This window comes from Dipodomys merriami, unplaced genomic scaffold (genome assembly GCF_024711535.1).
Source record: "Dipodomys merriami isolate MVZ:Mamm:240054 unplaced genomic scaffold, mDipMer1.0.p SCAF_403, whole genome shotgun sequence".
Taxonomy (NCBI): domain Eukaryota; kingdom Metazoa; phylum Chordata; class Mammalia; order Rodentia; family Heteromyidae; genus Dipodomys; species Dipodomys merriami.
This window is the reverse complement of record NW_027205638.1, coordinates 526,177-552,463: the sequence shown is the minus strand read 5'-3', so window position 1 is coordinate 552,463 and position 26,287 is coordinate 526,177. Positions and strand designations below refer to the sequence as shown.

The 26,287-nt window shown below is 39.2% G+C and overlaps 1 protein-coding gene across 1 annotated transcript in view; it reads right to left on the bottom strand.

Moving 5' to 3' along the window:
• The window catches only part of LOC138806655 (zinc finger protein 585A-like), a 166,546-nt gene that overhangs the window by 6,704 nt on the left and 133,555 nt on the right, over window positions 1–26,287 (bottom strand). The window contains exons 17-20 of the mRNA XM_069992076.1: window positions 21,535–21,593; window positions 18,630–18,756; window positions 17,319–17,429; window positions 14,356–14,967 (exon numbers count right to left, since the gene is read on the bottom strand). Coding sequence (XP_069848177.1) covers window positions 14,356–14,967; window positions 17,319–17,429; window positions 18,630–18,756; window positions 21,535–21,593 — 909 coding nt within the window. The remainder of the gene's footprint in view (window positions 1–14,355; window positions 14,968–17,318; window positions 17,430–18,629; window positions 18,757–21,534; window positions 21,594–26,287) is intronic.

Here is a 26,287-nt window from a genome sequence, read left to right as displayed (position 1 = left end):
TATTTATTACTGAATATACTTCAGGATGTAGAAACTGCTTTTTTTAATGCAAAGTTATCCTAGGAATCCATTGGAATTTGTGTTCTACATCAATCATTTACATATTTAAACACCAGGGAAAGCATGTATGATGTAACTCAGTAGTTTTCACTCAAAGTTAGAGAAAAATTGTATACAGAATAGGTTTCTTGTGTTATAATATTTCAACAACGGTTGTCAAATGGCACATTTCACTGTACCCATTGCACACCTATGCAATCTCTTGCAATTACCATTTAACATGCTTTGGCCAAAGGGACATGAGTAAAGATGAGGTAAACCCAGGTTTGAGAAGTCCCTAATGTTCATTTCCCTAAACAGTCATGGGAAGAACCTTGGCCATCCTAAAGATACAACATGAAATACTGCATATAGGAGTGACACACCTGAAGATAAGCAACACCTACAAAGCATACAACCTTGAGTAAGACATATTACCTCAAGTTTTCTTCTGTGATTTTTCTTTTAAGGCCAAATGTCCCTGACCAACACTTTCTGTACTACCAGGCAAAACCAACTGATAAGAGCTAGCATTAGCAAATCCTTAGATGGGACATTTAACATGAGTTTGCATGATGACATACTAAAAATCATAGTGGTAACAGGCTGAATAAATTATCAAGAAGAAGATTAGGGATTACTTTACTGCATGAATATATACTTTCAGTCATAACAATTACCCCACCATCCCAAACCACAGCCTCAGGTACCCTCTGGTAACTATGCACTGGCTTATTCCTCAATCCAGCGCATCACAATTCCTGGAAATTAGTTTAAATCTTGCAACAACACAAAGTGATTGAGAGTGGTGTAGGAAAGAGTACCACGTGAATCTGGTGCTCAGGGAAGTAGCAAAAATTTTTGAATAAGGCAAGGGAATCTAGTAACATCTTTCTCTTACTGTGCTTCTCTGCTTCTTGCCTTTAGGGCTTCTCAGAATTGACAAGGTCTGTCCATTTAGGATGGAGATTCCTATTCATAGGGTGCTCTGCTTCAAACATTGCTAGGCTTCATTCCTAAAAATACAGGACCAACACTCACTACTCCAATATCCCATGTACAACTGTCTCTAGAAACAGAGTCATGTACAAATGCTTGTGAACTCAAGCCAAGAGATTAAAAACTCAAGCCAAACAGATTAACTTATCCCTAGGAGAAACAACACAGAAGCCCCAAATACAAGTGCAATGTAAGAGGACTCAAGTCAGACATATTTGTCACAATTTCAATAGAATTTTTCCTGTACTCCTCTTATACCTGGGCAAAGCAAATAAAGTCACATGGGTTAATAGAAGAATCCCTTGGTTTTGGAGTACAAATGCAGGGCTCTTGGGCTGTCCTGGTCTGGACAATCACCCAGCTTGCTCTCAGATATTTGGGACCAGGTTCTTGCATCTGAAGGCCCAGAGGCTAATGACAGCACAAACTCCTGAACCTCAAGCAAATTATCAAACCCCAGACTGGAGTAAAGTGTGGAGAGGGAAGTAGCAAGGAGTGTCACGGTAGCAATAATGAGGGCAACCCATATTCCCCAAAATCTGCAGCACTGGCTAAGAGTCCTCTCAACCTCATTAGCAAACAGAGACCCAAACTTATTATACCATTGTTCTATCAACTGAACATGCAATGTAAGTTAAGGGGATTGCATAGTAAGCTAGGATTACTCATGCAGTTAGTGAGAACACAATTGTTCCTGCAAGAGGCAGGAAAAACCACCCCACCTTTGAAAACCATACCCAGCCCAAATACTAGCATAGATGGATACATAACACAAGCTTGCACAGTAAATGATACAAAACCATGAAACAGGACAGGTCTCTGAAACAGAGGTATGGGATGGTGAGAGGCATTGGTTCAAATAGGCCTCATGGCAGCAGCCAGGCTCAAGATGTCAGGGTGAGCTTGTCCACACAAACTGAAAAACATCGCAGCCAGCAAGCTACCACTGATCACATCACTCCTCTGAGACCATTCCTGCTTTACATACTGGGAGACTCCTACCACAAGGTGTGAAATTCACAGGCCATCCAGGGCTATGATCATCACAACCATGGGAATCACTGGGCATAGTGGAACCCAAGAGGGATGCACCACATCTCCTGCCTAAGGAATTCTACAAGTGTTATGCATAAGCTCCATCTTTTTCCATTGGTTCACCTTTTCCTCCAGAGGAAGTCAGAACCATAATTTATCCCTGAATACGTTACCATACTTGTACCTTCTACCTCGGGATCAGCAATTGTCAATAACTGTGATCAATAAAGTAAGAGGATATAATATTTGTATAATAATGAGACTTACATCTGTGAGCAATGAACAATTCAAAAATAATGTACAAAGTAAATTCTATTTAAACTACTATAATAAACATAATGCTTAGAAATAAATGTTTGAAAAATGTAACCAAGAACAATGACAACTATGGGACACAGCTAGTCCAGGAAGCACCCATTTTTACCTGATCCTTATGTCCTTGCTTCTCAGGAACTTACTTTTAACTTTTACAGAAAGAAAGAATTATTTTTCCTTCATATTTTATAGGTGCTCCAATGTTGCCGTCTATACAACCAAAAGTGCCTCACGATCTCCATTTTCATGAGGAAAAGCTCAGGTCCACTAAAAGAGGGATGGAAAACCCTTACACTGGAGGAATGAATATCAAGCATGAAAATGTCCTACACAATCCTTCCAAATCATGATGTGGGGAAAGGATCATCAACAATCACAACAAACCCTTAAGAGACAAGCTTAGAATGTTTGATATGAGGAAGGGAGGCAAAAGATTTATTCCATAGTGTAATGGATACAGTCTGGGAAGACAAGTCTGAAGACCCCTAGATATGTGGCCTAGAGTTGCTGACAGGAGCTTCTAGGTTTCGAGAAGAGGTAGAAAATCAAAACAAAATAGGATATGCAAAACAGAAAAGTAAAAACAGACTGGTTTCGAGCAAGTAATAAAGCTTCACATGATCATGGACCTGCCCTGAACTCTACCTCCTCCCACATTCATCCTGATCTACTTACACAACCATTTTTTTTGAAGAGTCTTGGAGGAGGAGTACCATTTTCTAAGAAAGCCTTGGGAGGAAAGTTTTCACTAGTCCCCTGAAGCAATTAATAAAAGATAGGCAAGTACAGCACAGCAAATGCTCACAGACAGTGCCCAAGCTCTGAGTTCAAGCCACAGGACCAACAACAAAAGGGGGGAAAAACTTTATAAGGAAAGACAAATTTCAGACACAAATAACCAAAAACTCCTTAAAATTTCATAGATGGAATTTGGGAGTTTCTTGGAAAGTAATGAGTAGAATTTGACAAATCAATTTAATTCAAAGATTATAAAGTATATCTGTCTTTAAATTCTGTTATTTTATTCCAGTATATAGATTAGAGCAGGGGATGATGGTGCCAGAATCAATCAGTTTAGTGTCCGCAAGTACCTTTTTTTTTTTTGGTCGATCTTGTGGCTTGAACCCAGCCTGAGCGCTGTCCCTGCATTTTTAGCTCAAAGTGAGCTCTCTACCACTTGAGCCAGAAGGCCACTTCCATTTTTTTTTTTTTTTGGTAGTTAGCTGGAGATAGGACTTATGAACTTTCCAGGCTGGCTTTGAACTGGGATCCTCATATCTCAGGTTCCTGAGACCTAAGATTACAGGCATGAGCCATTGGCACCCAGCTGCAAATACTGTTGTAAAATGAGAGGGGAGATATTCAAAACTTTAAGGAAAAACAGAGACATAATTTACATTCAGCAGAACGTACTTTTTGAACAAAAACAAAAACAAAAACTACGTAGTTTCATAACCTCAATTATATTAAAAGAACTAAGAATTAAAAAGCCAAATTATGCAGTGCTCCTAATACATTTGTGTTTTTAATTGGTCTCACAATATTTATGTTGGTAAACTGAATTTTCAAGAAGAAACTCACCTAAGATTCCGCAGCTGGAAGAGAAAGGTCCCCATGCATCCTTGCACACTTAGGACCAAGTGCCTTGTGCCAATCAAAACCCTGTAACAAGACCACTTCCTCTAGGTGAATTGTGCATGCATTCTGGGAATTGTAGTTTCTATGGGGGTATAGATCCTTTGAAAGTGTGGGGGGGAGAGAGGGAGGGAGCGGTCGGGGGTCGGGGGAAATCAGGTTGGCAGGGGTGGGGGGAAGAGGCACCAGTCCCTCCTTGCCCACTGTTGGTGTTTTTAGTTTGCAAATCCGGGTTACTTTGCTTTTCCCTTGCTGCTGTAAGTGCTCTGAAGTAGAGCTTTGCACTCCATAGGCAGAGCCAAGAGGTAGAAGCCCAGCTTCTCTTTTTCAGGGGATCTTGGGAGCTTTAACTGGAAGCGATCTGAGGCTCCTAGCCAGAGTCTGCCGTTCCCATCTTTCCCCAGTCTGGGGTGGATGATATTTTATGAGCTCATAGGTTTGTGCTGCCATTAGCACTTGTTCCTCCAGGTGCCAGAAAGTGGCTCACAAAACTCTGATTTTTGAGACAAGGAGAGTCAGGAGTTGTGCGTTTATACTTCTGAACCTAGAGATTCTGGTATGCACACATATGACTTTATGAACTTGGTTTTTTGAATTGAAGTCAATGAATGGTAAACATTCCTTGAAAATGTCTTATATAAACATATTGATCCTCTTTTCATCCTCTGCACTTTCTAGGGCTTTTGAAACTTTCAAAATGCTGCTGGCACAAATATACTCCAATTAACGTGTCTGTTCTTGACAAATTACAATTTCTCCACTAATTTAATTAGTCTATATTACATCACTTAAAATGAGAGACACTAGCTGGGCAGGTGGTTCAGTCGTAGACTGCTTGCCTTGCATGAATGAAGTCCTGGGTTTTATTCCTCAGAACCACATAAGCAGAAAAAGCCAGCACTGTACTGTGGCTCAAGTAGTAGAGTGCTAGCTTTCAGCTGAAGGTCAGAGGGACAGTGCCCAGGCTCAGAGTTCAGGCCCCACACCGACAAAATAAATATCAGAGAGGTTTCCTATACATGTACACCAAAAACAATTGTTAAAACATAATTTGAATACAATACAATGCACTTGATATGTGTGTGCCTGTCCTGATTCTTGAAATCAGGGTCTGAAAATGACCTTGAAATTATTTGGTTCCATGCTAATGTTCTACCACTTAAGCCACATTTGCACTTCCCACTACTTTGGTAGTGTATTGGAGATAAGTCTCTCAGACTTTCATATGCCATGGCTTCAATCTGTGATCCTTGTATCATTCCTTCATGTCCATCCCAGGGAACCACAAGCAGGCACGGGAGAAAAATTATTATAAGGTTTATTAGAAGGACCATATTTCCCAGGACAGGGAGCACAAGCATTTGTCCCTCTTCTGGTTGCAACAGGATCTGGGGGGCAGGATGTGAATTAAATACGTGCTCAGGTGAGTCTGAGATGAGAGAGGGAGTGGCCAGCTGTACTGAGGGAATTCTAGGTCTGGGAAGAGCTCAGGTCTTGGTGGAGCTGAGAAGTAAAGGTGAGGATAATACTAACTTTCCTCAGATCTCAGCCTTCTGAGTAAGTAAGATTACAGCTATTACACATGATAGCCCAGTTACAATGCTCTTTTTAAAATTCAGATTATATGCTAATGAAATAATATGAAATAGAAAACTTGAAAGTTTTAAGGCACAATGTTCAGTCACTAATGTGTATGAGGACATTCCAAATCCCAAAACACACAGAAAATGCCCCCACCTTGAAATCTGTAACACTCCTGATCTCAAGTATTGTGAATGTGAACACTTAGTCTATAATAAATTCTTAAGTCTTTCAAAGTGAGAAAACATTCTTGTGACAGAAAAACCCAGTAGTAATGTGCAAGTATTGCTTTTAAAGGATTCATAGTGTCTTTCTCAGCAAAAACAACCTCAATGATGTATACAGAATAGATTTTCACTTTCTGTATATGTCACTGTAAAGGTCATGTATTTTATATTAACAATTACCATTCTATGTAATTGTAGAAACTACATCACTACTCGATAACAGAATATCCTGTGTAATCAACCAATAAGTACAATCAAAAGCACATCGGGATATAATTTGTTGGTTTTAATTTTGATGGATGTACATTTTGGGGTGTATTTTCTGTTAAGATTGTTTAGTAACACATAAGACTTCAATCTACTGGTGCCTTGGCTCAGGATGGTTGACTGGGATTTTGTCACTCCTCTGACCAGCATTTTATGTTGCATCTTTATTAGGCCCTGTATCTCCAGCAGAATGGACATGATTCTTAATATGACTACTTAGGAAAGTGAGGGACTTCTCAATCTGTGTTTATATCATCAGTGCTGATGTACCTTTGGCCAAAGCAGGTTCAAACTCAAATTGCAAGTCATTGTACCAAGGTATGCTAATTATTTGCATAAAGGGTAATGTGCCATATGACAACCATTACTGAAATATTATAAAACAAAAATATGTGTTGTATATATTTTATCTCTATAACTTTGTGTGAAAATACTGTTCATAACATACATGTGTTTGAATATGTAAATAAATGAGTTAGAGAACAAATAATCAATGGAGTCCTAAGATATCTTTACATTAATAGAAAAATAGTTTATATATCCCTAGGTGTATTTCAGTGATAATTACTTTTAGTGAACAGGTGGCATGTTTTCCTTTTTTGGGTTCAATTTTTCAACAATCTTTTGTAGGAGCTTTAGTTTTTTTTTCTGTTCTTTTTTTGGGGGGAGGGTCTGGTCTTGGGGCCTGAACTCTGGGCCTGGGCCCTGTACCTTAGCTCTTCAACTGAAGCCTAGCGCTCTACTACTTGAGCCACAGTGCCACTTGCAGCTTTTTTCTTTTTGCTTATGTGGTGCTGAGGAATCGAACCCAGGGCTTCAGGCATGCAAGGCAAGTGCTCTACCACTGAGCCATCTTCCCAGCCCCCATGCATATGTCTTTAGTGGACAATATAATGCTCTTCTTAAGACAGGAATGATTCTTCTCCCATAGGAAGGCTCTTCCAGGCCACATATCATGTTTTGAACAGGAACATCTAGGGTAAAATCACACAGGTTCTTTTCTGACTCCCTTATTTGCCTTCACTCCTAGCCATGGTTCCAGAATCGTTATACATTGTCAACAGCAAGAAAGCATGAAAGGATCTCTAGTGAGATTCTTTTATTTTTCACTTTGTTTGACATTCCATTATGAACCTAAGGATGTCCAAGATGGATGAAGAGAAAAAAAAGATTCAGCTTCAGGAACATGTTTCTAAAAATGCTAAAGATGTAGCCAGGCGCGGGTGGCTCACACCTGTAATCCAAGCTACTCAGGAGGTGAGAGCTGAGGATCAGGGTTCAGAGCCAACCCGAGCAGGAAAGTCTGTGAGATTCTTTTATCCAATAAACCACTAGAAAAAGGGAAGTGGCACTGTGGGTCAAGCTGTAGAGCACTCACCTTGAGCTGAAGAGCACAGGGACAGCACCCAAGCCCAGAGTTCAAGCCCCACGATGGACAAAAAAAAAAAAAAAAAACTAAAGATGGCTTGGAGATTTAGAAGATTATAAAATCTGACATTCCAAGTTAAGTGAAGATACGCTTGTTTGTTTCTACATTTTCTAGTGTGAGAGAAAGTTGTCCCACTAGTTATGTGATTCAGTGACACCCAGGAGATGACTTCTCATTGAAGGTGAAGGATGGCTAGCAACTGCTCAGACATCACATCCTCATATGTAATATTAAACTATCCTAATGAAATTTTACTGGATTTGCTGAAATAGTGTGGTCAAACATAACTTCAAATATTCTACAGGACTGAGTGAGCTTTAAGTACTTCAATTAATCTCTGTAAATACTCTTGGACTGCTTTGTGCTCTTTGTTTTACTTGAAACTTAGGCTGAGCTTGATGGTATTTATAGAAATCTCTGTTTTTCTCTATGGTGCTCTCATAGGAGTTCTCTTACCTATTTTCCCAATTCATTCTATTTTTCATCTTTATTAGCTTTCTTTCTTTTGCATTACATTTATTTATTGTGAAAATACCATAAAGGGAGGTTACAATTACATGGTCAAGATAGTGAGTACATTTCTTATCACACATTGTTGCCTCCTCCTTTGTTTCCATTTACCATCCCTTCTTTCTTTTTTTTTTTTTCTTTTCAGTCATAGTTCTGGAACTCTGGGCCTAGGCGCTATACTTAAACTCTGCAGCTCAAGGCTAGTACTCTACCACTGGTGCCACATCACCACATCCAATTTTCTAGTGGTTAATTGGAGATAAGAGTCTCACAGATGGTCCTGCCTGGGCTGGCTTTGAACTTCTATGCTCAGATCTCAGCCTCCTGACTAGCTAGGATTGCAGGCATGAGCCACCACCATGTGGCTTCACTAGTTTTATTTCTCTCTTTCTTCTCTCATTGTCTACTTCTCTCTCTGTCTCTTTTTCTCTTTCATTCTCTCTGCTTCTCTTTCCTCCATTTTTCTCTTAATTTTACTTTTCTTCAAATGGCTTTTCTTATGATACTGTTTCAAGGATACTGAAATATTTGGCCATATTTTCTGTTGAGATCTCTCTTTGAAGGTCTCATTCTGCACTTTACACACGTGGACCACATTGTCCTACATAGTAACTTGAACCTCTGCAAGGACCTATGAACTAGTCAGAAACATAAAGGTATGCGCATGAGGGTTCACATGAAAAAAGATACCAAACTATTCATGACAATCTATCAGACATTTCAATATCAACTTCAATTGAGGTCAATGACTATACAATATGGAGGACTTTAGGCTTTCTCAGGAATGGTAACTTTTCTGCATGAGGGCCCAAGAACCCATTTTATAAAATATCTTCCCTAGCCTTGGAGTGCCTTCTACTCAGGACCCGGGTACTGTCCCTGAGCTTTGGTAATAAAGGAACAAATGTGTTGACAATCTATCAATTTTATTCACAGCACTACTTGTGGGAAATTTGGTGATAATTGGCCAGAACACTCTCACAGCAATTCCTACCTAGTTTGCCTTTCAATTGTGATCCTTAAAGCTCATCCTATTGAGCAACTAATAATTCACATGTGAAGCATCAGTGCCCTGTTAGATCAGGAGATCTTAATTTCTTGATCCAAGCAGGACTCATGGTGTCCACATAACAGGATATAAAATTCATAACATCATATAGACATATGCAAAGTTCCTTTTGCAATTACTTGGTAAAGGACTGTTTACCTATCATTCTGTAAACTACATTCAAATGGTTCCACTAAATATTTGGAAGAATGTATTGTTTGCACAGATCCTATTATTGGTCCTCAAGGTGAATTCAGGGGCAAAAATTTGTGAGGCTTCCTTTACCTTCTATACCAGATGCCCTTTTGTATCACTGATTTTTCACATTAGGGTCTTGCTTCTCTGCCTTGGCCTTTCGACACACTAATTTTATAATTACATATCACAAGTAGCAAACAAGATAGTCACATATAACCAGAGCCACACTTTTATTGGCTAAGATACCATTTTCATTAAGCTTTTCGATGGGATACCCTACAAATTGTATCTAATTTCGGCTTCCTGAGTTGCTAAGATTCCACACATGAGGGAGTGTAATTGCTCATTTTTAATTGCTGGTCTTAAATTAAAAGAAGGATAGGGTACATTACTAATTCAATGAGCATTAAGTCCCTTAAATTGTGAGTTCAAGCAAAGAGTTGGCCACATGATAATAACAAAATAATAGAAAACATTAATGAAATGTTATCATCAGGCATACTTTAAATGAATGTGGTATGTTGGTTCATAAATTGAGCTATAAAACAGGCCAAGGTAGGACTCCAGTCTGTGAACCATCCCTTCTCAGAAAGCATCCACTTTATAAACATGGGAGAATGAGCTATTTCCAAATGGATGGTGTGTGGGGTGGGGGGTACAAGTAGGAAGAGCAAGGGCACAGGTGCCTCCCAATCCCCCAATTTTTTTCACTATTCCTCTGTAGATAAGCAGAAGTGTTGGGCTGGGAAAGTGGCTCAGTGGTACAGTGCTTGCCTTGCATGCATGAGGCCCTGTCGAATCCCCAGCACCACATAAGCAAAAAGAAAAAAAAAGCTGGAAGTGGTGCTGTGGCTCAAATGGTAGAGTGCTAACCTTGAGCTGAAGAGCTGAGGGACAGCACCCAGGCCCAGAGTTCAGGCCACACAACCGTATCTCCCCCCCCCCAAAAAAAGCAAAAGGGTGAACAGTATGATGGAAGAGGTTAAGCTAGCAACTAGCTAAATCTTGCAATGTGAAGTCCACTGTCCTTTTCTTGTACATGGAATCATAAGCTGGATTTAAGGATTCTCTTTGAACAATTAAAATAAATACTGAAATTGTTGAAGGCACAGGAAGTATGAGGTAAAGCACTGAAGGAAACCTCCTGTTACCAGAGAGAGATTTGTTCAGAACAGCCCACAGAGCTCATGCTTTGATTCCTAGCTTTTATGGAGGCCAAGATGAAAGAATCTCCTTTGAAGCCAGCTTGGCTTCAACTCAGTTCCTGAGTTCAACACCTCATATTGGCACAAAAGCATTCCTTCATGAAAGTGTGAAAGTAAATAGGGATACAGGTGGACCAATTGCAACAATGAGATGTACAAGTCGTTATGTCGAAAAATGAAATTTACAACTTTGGTGGGGGGGGACAGGGTGGGTAAGTGGGGATGATTAGGTGGGGAGCTGGGGGGGATGAAGGGAAGGTATGGGAAGGGGAAACAAAGGAAGAGGCTACAATGCTTGATAAGAAATGTACTCATTATATCGCCCATGGAATTGTAACTCCTCTCTAGAGTATTTTCACAATATAAAATTATAAATTAAAATTAAAAAAAAAGAAAGTGTGAAAGTAGAGCTCTTCATGTAACCAAACAGCTCTGGACATATCTAGAATGACTGGCTTATATAGGATCTGGAGTCTTGGTCTTGGTTTACTAATTAAGCACTTTCTGATGTAACAGACATATTTTGTAAATGCCTCCAAGATATCTTTAATTACATCACTATACTGTGGCATCTATCTTGGCTCTAGAAATTCTAATGTTAGGTCCACCTTTGTGTTTCTGTAAAAGAAGACAGTATATTTGTTGGAAGCCACATTTTGGAAAATGGAATACTACAGTGTTTATTACACAGCTAGCAGTCTGCAAGCAGCCTGTAGTAACAAAGACTTGAAGTCCACAAATACACTTAGACAGCTTGGAAATAGGACAGAAAGGAAAAAAAAAGAATAAAACCAACACCAAGAAACCAATCAGCACCAAGAGAGTGTTGAATTGGGACACTAGGATGACCAGAGACAAGCCAGGGGAAAGGACACAGGACATGATCACAGAAACATGTGGCATTGTATCTGGTGCCACTGCTGGTCAAGCCTAAATAGGACCTAAGCAGGAGGCAGGTCTACAGGAAATTCCAGTCCCAGGCACTAGACTAACAGATTGAGTAACATATCAGCCAAATGCTCACCCCTGCTTCCAGGAAACCAGACACACCCATCTGTTGGGTGGCAAGTGATGTATGTTGTCATTTCCTTCCCCAAACATAAATACCAGACGGCAGACCCCACCAACCACCCTGTGGCCAATAGCGCACCAGCCACACCTGACTTCCTTAATATTACTGAATTATTAAATTAATTTACAAAATGTTACATCCTCTTTATCATTTTGTATACAGTTAAAGAATTTGCTTTTTGTAAAAGCCATTTTTCTTGAGCCCCAGCTATGAAAGAATAATTCTCACATTCACCAAAAATTAAACATTCTTCTTTTGAATAATTTATTTCTTCCTTCTTCCTCATTCCTTCCCTTCCTCTTTCCCTCTCTCACTTCCCTCCTTCCTTCCCTTGTCTCAGGGCCTAGAAGTGATGCTGTAGCTCAAGTGGCAGATGGTTTTATTTTTTTGTTAACTTCAATTTTTGTGAGATTGATCAATATCTTTTTGTGCCTGATTATTTTCCCTAATGTCATATCTACATTGGCCCTCTATGAGATAACACAGTCATGACACATCGTCCACACTGGTGTTTCATTATAGCTTACTCAGCAGAACAACTAAATGGGCTAAGAGTGAATCAATCACAAGTTGCTCATCACCAGTGATTAAATAAAGACAAGATCAAGCACTGAAGACACTTTGGGGTTCTGCCCCAAGGCAAAATGCAGAGACTCTTGTTTTATTTATCAACCATATTTTTTCATTTGTTCTTTTTTTTTTTTTTTCGTCCAGTCCTGGGGCCTAAACTCTGGGCCTGTGCACTCTCCCTCAGCTCTTCAGCTCAAGCCTAGTGCTCTACAGCTTGAGCCACAGCAACACTTCCAGCTTTTTTCTTTTTGCTTATGTGGTGCTGAGGAATTGAACCCAGGGCCTCATGCATGCAAGGCAAGCACTCTACCACTAAGCCACCTCCCAAGCCCCCCACCATATTTTTTAAAATATATATTGTAGATATGCTATATAGATTCGTTATACCATTATATGAGTTAGGTCATGAATACATTTCCTATTGAGCATTGTTACCCCTCCGAGAAAGAATTTACTACTATGTATGTACTGCAATAAGGACTAATATCTTCCATTAGATCTTCTATTCAGATCCTATAAGGCATGGATCACACATACGGAGGGAGACTTAAGGGAGCAGTAGAAAAATGGTTGTTCTCATGTTCTTGCCTCCAATCATCACATTCTTTACCTATCTATTGTTCCCCTAACCATTTTGGAGATGACCTGAATCCAGTCCCAAAGGGCCAGAGCTCATTTTTCTAAGAAGAGTTTATCAAATTACCCTGACACACCATTCCTTAGTATAAAAGACACAAGTTAATAACTTCAATCTCTGAATTACTTGTTGTGATTGGTTGTTTCCACATGCTTTGGATAATATTGAAGGACACCATATCCACTCAACACGATGAGAGGATGAGAAATGTTGGCTCAAAGAAAGCTGAAGAGTGAAGAATGGTTTTCCATCATACCTAGCTTACCTCTGTCAGGAAGCATTTCTCTATATAATTTATAGAGGTTTTCTGACAAATGTTTTACTACATTGGGCTATTTTCCTGGGTGAATGTTTTACTAATTGCTAAAGGACAGCTTCTGGTTGGAACACTTCCTCTCATGTTTATATTTACAGAAATTCTGCTATGTGTCCCGGTCTCTGGAACCTGTACAGATATGACTTCCGGGAAAATGTTTTCTATACTCATAATTTCTTTCCTGTCTATGCTCACACATATGCTCAGTATTCATTTCTGATTGAAAGTCATTTCACATAGGTTCTATGCACTACTTTCTTTTCTCCTACGTGAGTCAGTTCTCTGATGAACATGAGGTATTCCTTTCTGATCAAAGGATTTCCACATTTGTAATATTTGTAAGATTTCTTTAGTGTGTGTGTTCTATGAACTTGGATCCATGAATACTTGGTAAAAGACTTTCCACATTTGTTACATTTGTATTTTCTCGTCTGTGTCTGTTCTCTGATGCAAACTGAGTTAGGACTTTTTCTTGAAAACCTTTCCATTTATTTTTCCTATGTAGGATTTCTCTCCTCTTTGTGTGAGAGGGTGTGTCTCTGTCTGTGTGTTTTGTGTGTTCTGTGATCAACCCTGAGCTGTGTTTTCTAGTTGGAGGACTCCACATCTGCTATATGATAAGGTCTCTATCCTGTATTAGTTCTGTGTTGCAATTTCAATTTTCTTACAGATCGAAAACTTTGTCCATTTGGTACAATCCTAAGTTATTTCATTTGTGTGAATCAACTTATGTGTATTAAGCTGTGACCTCCAGGTCTTTCCACACTGGTTGCATTCATAAGGTTTCTCTCCTTGTGTTCTGTGATGGATGTTAAGGTGTGCTTTACAGGTAAAAGAATTTCCATGCCTGCTACATACATAACATTTCTCTCTGGTGGGTTTTTTTCTGATGGACAGAAAGTTGTATGTTCTGGGTGAAAGACTTTCCATATAGCTTACATTCATAAAAATTTTTCTCCTGTTTTTGTGCTCTCTGGTGGACAGTAAGGTCTAGCTTCTGGCTAAGACTTTTCACACATATGACATTCATAAGGTTTCTTTCCTGTGTGTCTTTTCTGATGGACAGTGAGGTTTGACTTCCAGGTGATAGATGACATGCATGTTACATTCATAAGGTTTCTCTCTTGTGTGTGTTGTCTTGTGGCCAGTAATGTATGACTTCTTGGTGAAAGACTTTCCACACCTGTTACATTCATGAGGTTTCTCTCCAGTGTGTTCTCTGATGTCTAGTAAGCCTTGATTTCTGGGTGAAAGACTTTCCACACATGTTACATTCATAAGGTTTCTCTCTAGTATGTGTTCTCTGGTGAACAGTAAGGCATACCTTCTTGACAAAAGACTTTCCACACACATTGCATTCATAAGGTTTCTCCCCTGTGTGTGTTCTCTGGTGGACAGTGAGGTTTGACTTCCAGTTGAAAGACTTTCCACAAATGTTACATTCATAAGGTTGCTTTCCTGTGTGTGTTCTCCGGTGGGTAGTAAGGTTTGACTTCCAGGTGAAAGACATTTCACACATGTTCCATTGAAAAGGTTTCTCACCTGTGTGTCTTTTCTGGTGGACAGTAAGGTGTGACTTCTGGGTGAAAGACTTTCCACACACATTACATTCATATGGTTTGTTTCCTGTGTGAATTCTCAGGTGCACATTAAGGTATGCCTTACAGGTGAAAATCTTTCCACACATGTTACATTCATAAGGTTTCTCTCCTGTCTGTTTTCTCTGAGGGATGATAGGGTATGTCTTCTCAGTGAAAGACCTTTCACATTGTTTATATTCTTCAACTACAGAAGGCACATGAGGACGATATGCAGCACAGATCTTACCAGGTTCACTGAAAACACCCATGTTCTGACACCCAGTGACCTTTTCTGTCCTCATTCCTAAGGAGTTCCCATTATTCGTAATCAGTTCTGACTTCTGTTTTGAGCTCAAATTAAAACTTATTATAAGTCTCACTTTTTCCTCCCCTGGGTTACTATTCATGACTGCTACTTCAGAGAGATATTTATTGTGACTTTCCTGACAGGTGCTAATTTCATCCTCCATTTCTGGGACATCTAAAATAAATAACAGGAAAATAGACAAAAACATAAATGAGATCCATAAATTCCTTAATGTAAAGGTATTTTCTCTCACTCTGTTACAAGATTTTCAAATATCAATGCATTCCTTTATTCAGAATATATATTTTCTTTTTTTATTTTATTTGATTTTATTTTATTTGAGAACATACTGTACAGAGGGGTTACAATTACATGGGCAGGATAATGCATACATTTCTTACCAAGCATTGCAGCCTCCTCCTTTGTTTACCCTTCACCTCCCTTCCCAGCCTCCCCCCTCCCCCCCACCCAATCATACCCCCCTCCCCCCCACACACCGACATTGTAAAGCTGGTTTTGACATGACATTTTGTACTTCTCATTGTTGCAACAGGTCCACCTGAATCCTTAAACGACTTGTTTGTCCCCATCTCCTCCACATGTTATACTGACATCAAATATAGTGAAAGCGGGGGTTACACTGTGGGGGAGGGACACACAAAGCAACAAAGAAATAATCTTATAAATGCATTAGAAACACATGCATGAAAGAAACGAAAACATTAAAAAATATATTTAAGGGTTCGTCTTCCTAACATCACATTATCTGACCTTTTCCGCTTGACTCATACCTATACTAGATATTGCAAATAAGGGAAACCATGGGACCTATGTTTCTTTGGGCCTGGCTTACTTCACTTAATATAATTTTTTCCAAGCCTTTCCATTTCCTAACAAATGGGGCAATGTCATTCTTTCTGATGGAGGCATAGAATTCCATTGTGTATATATACCACATTTTCTTGATCCATTCATCTACTGAGGGGCATCTGGGTTGGTTCCATATCTTAGCTATGGTAAATAATGCTGCAATAAACATAGTTGTGCTGGTAGCTTTAGTGTGGTCTTGTTTGTAAACATTTGGGTAAATGCCCAAAAGTGGGATTGCTGGATCATAGGAGAGTTCTATGTGAAGTCTTTTGAGGAACCTCCATACTGCTTTCCAAAGTGGTTGAACAAGTTTACATTCCCACCAACAATGAAGTAAGGTTCCTTTCTGTCCACATCCCCTCCAGCATCTGTTGTTAGAGTTCTTGATTTTTGCTGTTCTAACTGGAGTGAGGTGTGATATCTCAATGTTGTTTTGATTTGCATTTCTTTTATGGCTAGGGATGTTGAACATTTCTTCATGTGTCTATTGGCCATCCTTCTTTCTTCTTCAGAGAAGCTTCTCTTTAAGTCTTTCGCCCACTTATTTATTGGGCAGTTGTTTCTTTGAGGATTTGTTGTTGGGTGGTTTAATTTTTTGAGTTCCAAGTATATTTTAGATATGAGACCCTTGTCCGTTGTATGGCTAGTAAAGATCTTCTCCCAATCGGTGGGCTTTCTATTGATCTTGCTAGCTATGCCATTTGCCCTGCAGAAGCTCTGCAACCTTATGCAATCCCATTTGTCCAACCTTTCTTTTATTTGTTGTGTTTCCGGGTCTCTATTCAGAAAATTTCGGCCAGAGCCAAGGAGACCTAGGGTTTCTCCTATTCCATCCTGTAATGTTTTCAGAGTGTCTGCTTTGAGTTCAAGGTCTTTGATCCATTTGGAGTTGATTCTGGTACAGGGTGATATATAAGGATCTAGCTTTATTTTTCTACATGTAGTTAACCAATTTTGAGAATATATATTTTCTATGCAATGTAGTAATTGAGAAAGTAGTACTGACATTTTACAATGGAAAATAATGTTTTTCTGTATTTCAGATATTTCTTTTTTTGTCAAGGAAATATTTACTCAAATTATTCATCTATGTACTTTTAATGCTTCCATTCTGAATCTCACTCTATGCACATCATAACTGATGAGAAATTGTCACAGCAGAGGATAGCAGCCCTAGCATACTCCTATTTTCCTCCTAACTTCATAATATTAGTTTAAAAGAAAATGAGATCTCCTTTCTACAATTTTTATTGTCTTTTTCTCTTTATGAATGACTTCTCTACAGAAAAAGAGAATTGCTAACATTAACTACACTGGCACACCAAATTCAGTTTGTCTCCACGTGAATTCTGGATTTACAATTTCTTGAGACAAAAGATCACCTACTTTTCTGCTACACATGACTCAGGCGTACAAGGCCTATTTCCCTCTAAACAGCTCAAGATAAACAGACCAATAGGCTCTGGACCAATCATCACCTTCAAGATGCTTTAAGTCACCTGTGAAATTCTCTTCTGAGTCTTCTCTTATCCATGGATCTGTACCTTGCTCCAGCTTGACAATCAATTTAGGTTTAGGAACACAGAGGCCTGTGATTAAGAAATAGTGGAGAACTATTGTTCTTGCTGGGTCATCATTAATATAAGGTTGCAGACATCCTGCTCACAAGGTTGCTCCTAAATCTGGTTTCTCAATTGTTTTATTTTTTGGTGGGTGGGTTCTGTTGTGGGGCCTGAACTCTGGACCTGGGAGCTGTTTCTCAGGTCTTAAGCTCAAGGCTAGCACTCTATCACTTGAGCCACAACACCAATTCCGGATTTTTTTATGCTTATGTGGTGCTGAACAATCGAACACAGTGACTCAAGCATGCAAGACAAGTGCTCTACCACTGAGCCACCTTCCCAACCCATGGTGTCTCAATTCTAACAGCTCCATGGTGGACTTTGCCCCAGCTACGCATTTATTTTGCCAATTGTGTGGCTTGAACTCAGCTATTTTGCTCAGATCTAGCATTCTACTACTTTGAGTCTTGGCTACCTTTCTAGTTTTGGAATGGTTAATTGGAGATAAGAGTCTCATGTTCATTTTTCTACACTTGCTGGCTTCAAACCAAAATCTGCAGATTTCCACCTCCAGAGTATCTAGGATTCCAAGCTTGAAGCAATGCAACCTATGTCAGGTTTGGCTTACAAATACACACTTTCACACTTTCAACTACTTATTTCCAAATCGTACTGACACTAGTAATATATATTCTTTCCAGACTGCAGATCCACCTATAATAATCACCCCCAAGTCTGGGAAGTCAGTTTCTTGTTAGTGGATAATCGTTTAGAACTTTTGTCCAACTACTAATTTGCCTTGTTAAAGAATGAGAATAAAATAAGCTCTTGAGTTACATATAATGAAGTTGAAGTTTCCCTTAGGAAGAAATGACACTTCCTATGGACTGGAATCTTTTTTTTTTTTCATCAAAATGTAATGGTCCAAAGGCTTACACTTCTAACCCTACATTTAGGAGGTAAGATCAGAAGGGGCAGGATTGAAACCAACCTGGGATGGAAATTCAGACTATACCCCAAAACAAAAGCCAAAATGGTGTTTTGGCTGAAGCAGTAGTGTGAAAGGCAAACAATATAAAGCTCCCAGACCTAACTTTGGTTGGCTTTTATACTAGCAGTTTTTTACCTGGGAATGGACTGGAATATTATACCTAAACAACATAAACAGTCAAATGTCTACTAAAATGAAAGCACTTGATCTTCCAATTAAAAGTGACCTTTGCTCACCCAAGGACATTAAGTTGCTATAGGTCTCCAGCATTACTTCTCTATAAAGGTTCCTCTGTCCAGGATCCAGATTCTGCCACTCCTTCCAGGTGAAGTACACAGCCACATCGTCAAATGACATCAGCTTCTGTAATGGCACATTTCCATCAAGAAATTAGACCAGAGTCATGAGAATTCCAATCTGGAATTCCATTATGCTGCAGGTATGCTTTTATCTTACATAAAATGTTTGCAGCTGGCTGTGTTATCTTTTAACTGGGAAAATTAAATAGCAAATTAGACATATTTGACAATACATAAACCTGGCCATTAAAATACACAGATTTGCAGGGCACCTGGTGGCTGATGCCTGTAATCCTAGCTATTAAGGAGGCTGAGGTCTGAGGATCAAGGCTCATGGCCAGCCCAGGCAGGAAAGTCCATGAGACACTTATCTCCAATAAACCACCAGAAAACTGAAAGTAGCACTGTGACTCAAGTGGTAGAGCACTCACCTTGACCTGAAGAACTGAGGGACAACAACCAGGTCTAGAATTCAAACCCCAAGACCAATAAAAAGTTACAGATTCCCTAATGCATGCAAACACATTTCTGCTGCTAGCAATAGAGACAAGATAAAAACTCTAAGGAGACAATAATCTGGCATAGTGACATTAAGTCTAAGGTGGTGTCTAAAAAATTATATTATTATTTTTGATAAAATGTTAGTACATATCAGCATAAAAATGAATTAAACAAATATTTTTTCTGCCTTTACATATACTGCTTCACCATAAATCCTATTTAGACCTTCTATTAACAAGTACTCTCATAAGCAAGCAGAACACATTCAGGATATCACATGGGATACAGAACCTACAACATTACTAGATCAAGGAAAAGCAGTGTCCACATGAATATTAAAAAACAGTAACAGTACTCCAGAAAGTAGCTAATGATTTATTGAGCCCTTATAAGACTTGATTTAGTTCCCACATAAAAATATCCTAGGTTCACCATGATTGGTTTAAATACTAAATATTGAAGTGTGGTCATAGATTCCCTGATATTTCCTTCCTATGTAAAAAAGGACTGCTATCATGACGTTTTGTAAACTTTCTCTACATTCTACAATACAAAATATAGGTGGGAGGAGAATAAAATGTTCCTTGAGAAGATTTTCATTTTAATAGGTCTTCATGGAAGGTGGAGGCAAATTAATATAGGCTCAAGGAACACTCAAGATGACAAAAATGATAAATATGACCAAATGCTCAAATGTGTTACATATTCCTCAGTCATTTCGCCAGTAGAGCCCTAAGGATACATTTTCCCTTGTGTTAGTTAATAGCGAAATTCCTCAGAGATCAAAATCAATTCCTAAGCAAACATATGTGGGATTTTGCAAACAATGATATTTCTAATAGGGAAAATTTCGTCACTGTATTTTTTTTTTATCAAAATTACCTATCTTATACTGACAGTGAGTGAAATATTTAAAAGTAGTGGTATGGAAAAACAAAACTGAATACCACGACAAATGAAGTTAGACCAAAGATAACAGAATCAGGTGAAATCAAATTTCCTTGTAGTTTATCAATTGGGGGAAAGATGTACTTTTCTGAATGGAACTCTGAAGTTGAGCTGAAGGGGAAAAGGTTTGAGAGGTTGGAATTCCAGCCTGACAGAACTGAGAGCACTGAGAGCTGGCTGCAGAAAGCTTAAAAGAGAAATCTGGAGAGGGTTAAGAGACTGGAGTGCAGGCCTTTCCTTACTGTTGGAAAGATAGCATCTGAAACTGAACTGCTGTTCACCTTGAAGGCTAGGTAATGTGAACTCCATGTCTGCATTTCCTCTGGGCGACAGTCTACTGTTTCAGGAGAATAAGAAAACATGTTTTCCTCACAACCTGTTGTGACTCTGATTGTACTATTAGTATAGATAATTCATTTTTGCATGTTATCAATGGTAATCTTCCCAGTGTGCACTCAAGGAACTATGCTAGCTTTCTGGCGCACAGGGACAAAGTGCCAGAGAGCTTTTGGAACCCTGGTTTCCCGTACGTCTATCTGTTTGTGTTTTTGTGTTTCTCTAATTTTCTTTGTATCTTGAATCCTGTAGAACTCTCTAGGCAATAATATTCCTATACTACAGGAAAAAAAATGTCAATCCTAAGAGCCATGGCAGCAACTTAAAGCTGATCACTAAGAAAATCTGAGACACATATGGAGGAAAGAGGGAATGAAAAAAGAAAAAAATGATAGAAAGATAGATACTAAGAGAGAGAAAGAGAAAAATAACCAACACTAGCGAGTAGAAAATCAAAAATAGAGAGAGAAAATAGAGGAAAGAAATCTCGTGAGAATACTTTAGAAAACAAACAGGAATTTGTAGAAAGACCATAAAGCTTAGCAACAAATACAGGCGAAGTTTCAAGTAAGACCAAGACCATGAAGCAGTCCAAGAACTATATATGGAGAGTAATTTAAGTACATATAGGTTAATCATTCCTTAAGAACACATGAAGGTATGTATGACCACACTATTTCAGCAATTCCAAGAAAATTTCATTGAGATAGTTTAATGTTACTCATGAGGAAGTGATCTGGTGGCAATCTATCCTTCACCTTCCATGAGAAGTAACCTGCTTGGTGTCATTACATCAAATAACAGGTATGACTACATTTTATGACAAGATGAAACCTAGACATTCTGAAGCCAATCTGAATTCAACTTAGAATATAACCATTCAATCTGCTAAACCTACAAGCAGTCTTTATCTGCTAATTTACAAGCCTTCTTTATCTGATTTATGAATATGCTCCTGAGGCTGAATCTGTGTGGTTGGTATTGTTTTTAATTCTTGGACATCTTTAGGTTCATATAATGGAATGGAAAACAAATGAAAAATAATAAAACAACTCACCAGAGATCCATTCATTCTGTCTTGCTGCTGACAATGAGCAGAAGATTCTGGAAACATGGCTGGGATTTAAGGGAAATGATGCATTCAGAAATGAATCTGTGAGATTTGGGGCCCAGAATTTCCTCTTGCAAACATGATACATGGGATGCAAAACCATAAACTTTTTAAAAATTTTTTATTTATTTTTTCCTGAAAACGTAAAGCCTTCTTATAAGCAAAGAAACTTTAATTTCTCAGGCAGCGCATTAAATTGTCCAATAAACACAAATCCAGTCAATTTCCTGTTAGATATTATTAAAGCAACTAATTTCTTTGTTTAAGTACACACTAAATTCAAAAAATGAATGTTCCCACTGAAAATATTGAATAATTGAAAGCAAAAACATATATTTCCACTAAACGTTTTTATTACTGAATATACTTCAGGATGTATGAACTGGTTTTTTTTACTTTTTTTTTTTTTGCCAGACAAGGTGCCGCAACTCTGGGCCTGGGCGCTGTCCCTCAGCTCTTCAGCTCAAGGCTAGTGCTCTACCACTTGAGCCACAGCAGCACTTCCAGCAGTTTCTGCTTATGTGGTGCTGAGGAATCGAACCCAGGACATCATACAGGCAAGGCAAGCACTCTACCACTGAGCCACCTTTCAAGCCCATGAACTGCCTTTTTAATACAAAAGTATCCTAGGCATCCATTGTATTTTGTGTTCTACCTCATTCATTTACGTATTTAAACACCGTGGATAACATGTATGATGTAACTCAGTAATTTTCACCCAAAGTTAGAGATAAAAATGTTTATAGAGTATATTTCTTATGTTATACTATTTCAATAATGGGTATCAAATCGCACATTTCACTCTACCCATTGCACACATATGCAATGATTAGCAATTTGCCATTTAAAATGCTTTGGCCAAAGGGACATGAGAAAAGATGAGGTAACCCAGATTTGAGAAGTCCCTAAGGTTCATTTCCCTAAACAGTCATGCGAAGAACCTTGGCCATCCTAAAGATACAACATAAAATAATCGATATAGGCATGACACACCTGAAGATAAGTAACACCTACAAAGCATACAACCTTGAGTAAGACATATTACCTCAAGTTTTCTTCTGTGAATTTTCTTTTTAGGCCACATGTCCCAGACCAACACTTTCTGTACAACCAAGCACAACCAACCAATTAGAGCTAGCACTAGCAAATCCATAGATGGCACATTTAATGTAAGTTTGCATGATTACATACTAAAAATCACAGTGTTAACAGGCTGAATAAATTAGCAAAAACAGGATTAGGGATTACTACATGAATAGATACTTTCAGTCATAACAATTACCCCACCATCCCAAACCACAGCCTCAGGTACCCTCTCATAACTATGCTCTGGCTTATTCCTCAATCCAGCTCATCATGCCTCCTAGAAATTAGTTTAATCTTGCAACAACAAAAAGTGATTGAGAGTGGTGTAGGAAAGACTACCACGTGAATCTGGTGCTCAGGGAAGTAGCAACAATTTTTGCATAAGGCAAAGGAAGCTAGCTACATCTTCCCCTTCCTTGCTTTTCTGCTTCTTTCCTTTAGGGCTTCTCAGAATTGACAAGGTCTGTTCATTTAGGATAGAGATTCCTATTCATAGGGTGCTCTGCTTCAAACATTGCTAAGCTTCATTCCTAATAGTACAGGACCAGCACTCACTACTCGAATATCCAGTGTACAACTGTCTCTAGAAACAGTGTTGAATACAAACACGTGTGAACTCAAGCCAGGAGATTAAAAACTCAAGCCAAATAGATTAAAATATCTCTAGGAGAAAAATCACAGAAGCCCCAAATACAACTTCAATGTAAGAGGACTCTAGGCAGGCATACACCTCACAATTTCACTAGAATTCTTCCTGTACTCCTCTTTCACGTAGGCAAAGCAAATAAAGTCATATGGGTTAATAGAAGAATCCCTTGGTCTTGGAGTACAAGTGCACAATTTTTGGGCTCTCCTGGTCTGGACAATCACCCAGCTTGCTCTCAGACATTTGAACCTTGAGCAAATTATCAACTCCATACTGGAGAAAAGCATGGAGAGGAAAGTAGGCACTTTGGTTCAAGTATCAAGCTCTCCCTCTGAGCTGAGGAGCTCAGGAATGCTGCTTTCAGGCCCAGAGTTCACCCCCCACCAAACAAACAGAAACAGAAAAACAAACAGAAACCCATGGAGGGGAGACTCCTGCAGCAATCACACAATTCCTACCTGCCTCAGTTCCAAAGCCTGAGATTCCTTCAAGTTACAGATCCCAAGCTCCACTGCACAGAGCTGGGCCCAGGGCTCATGGCTAACACCTATGGAAGGCAAAACTGTATTTCTGTGCACTTCCAGCAGCAAGGCAAAGGAAAAGAATCCAGAAGATGCAGATTTAAAACACCCATGGTGGGCGGGGAGACACATGCGCAAAAGCATCTTCTGCCCCACCTCCACCCTCCAAAAAACAAAAACAACCCAGGACTTTCAAAGAAAATATCCTCCAAGGAGACTACAATTCCCACAATGCTCGGTGCCACCCTCCTACATACCTGGGAACAAGTGTGCTTGTGTGCATAGGGACTTTTCTCTCCCTGCTGTGGGAGTTAAGCTCAGTTTCTTCTTGAAAACCACTGTTTCCTCTTGAAATACCTAAAACCACGCAGAAAATGGATATATATGGGTAGAATTGGATATTTTGGCTTTTCGATTCTTAGTTCTAATAATGAAATTGAGGTTATGTGACTGCGTTGCTTATACCTTTCTGTTTATTCAATGTCTGCCTTCTGCTGAATGTAAATTATATTTCTGTTTTGTCTTAAATTTTTTAATACATCCCCTCTTACTTTACAAAGGTATTCACAACCACTAAACTTATACCTGGGTCACATCCCATTGCGGTAATGTATACACTGGCATAAAATAGTGAGATTGTTATGTAAATATGCAGCATAATACTTCTGGTGATTTGGATGTCACAAAATCTAACAATTAATTTTCCAGAAACTCCCCAATTCTATCTATTAAATCTAATGAGTTTTTGTTTTTTTCTGAATTTTGTATTTCATTTAAGGATTTTATGTTTTGTTTTGTTGTTGGTCCTGTGGCTTGAACTCAGAGCTTGGGTACTGTCTGTGAGCATTTGCTATGCTCTATTTTCATTTCCTTTAATAATTTCTTCATGTAACTTGTGAAAATTTCCCAAACAGGGATTCTTATGAACCAGGCACATCACCTCCATTTCCCTTCAAAGAGATAGTGGTTAGGGGGGTCAGAGATGAATGCAGGAGAGATAGAAGAGTGAAGTTTAGGCTAGGCTATGTTGATGTGAAGCTTAATCACTTGCAAACCAGTCTGCTTTTGTCTTTTCATTTTGCATGTGAAAATCTCTTTAGAATTCTTACCTCTTCTCTGATCCTAACAGTTCCTCTCAGTAGCTTTAGGCTACATATCTAGGGGACCTCAGACTTGTCTTCTCAGACCTTAACGATTAAAGTATGCAGTAAAACTTTGTCTCCTGCCATAATCCCATCAGAGCACAAGCAAGGCTCTGAGGGCCAATGGGATGATAATTAAGGAAACAGAGAGATGGCTGATGGCACAATTCTGCTATATTTCTCAAATGCTTGTGTAATATTGGTCTAGACCCACTGTGCCCAAAAGTGCAAACAGCACACACCTTTCCTCATTCTATTTCACCCAAGCCTCCTGTCAGTTAAAGCCCCAGGCCAAAAGCTAGAACACACACTTCCTCAAACCAAGAAAGGACCAGGACTTGCAGTACTGAGGGTGGGAGTCAATGGCACTGAAGCCTTTGCTCACATTTTGTCTGCTCCTGGCAGGCACCCCAGGGTCTACAACAGTCTCCCTCTCTCTTATCAGAGAACTTACACTTGTCTCTTAGGTGTTTATTGTGATTTTTTTGTAATCCCTTCCATAAAAAATAATTGGGAAAGACTGGATTGGAAACTTTCACGTTTGATTTTAGTTCTCCAGTGTATGGGTTCTCCATGTCTCTATTGTGGACCAGAACTATTCCTCATGAAAATGGGAATCAAAGAGCATATTTGAATGTATAGACTTCAACTTAAAAGCACCTCTAACAATATAAAGAAAAAATAATTTCCTTCTTTAAAACTAAATTCCTGGGAAATGGGGCTGTGGCTCAAGTGGTAGAGCGCTCACCTTGAGCTGAAAAGTTGAGGGACAAGTGCTCAGGCCCAGAGTTCTAGGCCCAGGAACAAAAAAAAAAATCCTCCCTAAAACTAAATTCCTGAGACACAAACAGATAAGGATCAGGTAAAAACTGGGGTGCTCCCAAGAGTACCTGTGAAATGTAGTTTTCTTTTCTTTTTCTTTTTTTTTTTTTTTTGTTGGGGGTTTCAGTCATGGGGCCTGAACTCTGGAACTGAACTCTGTCCCTCAGCTCTTCAGCTCAAGCCTGGCGCTCCACCACTTGAGCCACAGAGCCTCTTCTGGCTTTATTATTTTAGTTTATGTGGTGCTGAAGAAACAAACCCAGGACCTCATGCATGCAAGGCAAGCGCTCTACCACTGAGCCACCTTCTGAGCCCTCTTTTGTTTTTTTTTTGGGTAGTCATGGGTCCTGAAGTCTGGGCCTAGGTACTGTTCCTCGGCTCTTCTGTTCAAGGCTAGTGCTCTACCACTTAAGCCACAGTGCCACTTCTGGCTTATTCTGCTTATGTGGGGCTGAGGAATCGAACCCAGGGCCTCATGCATG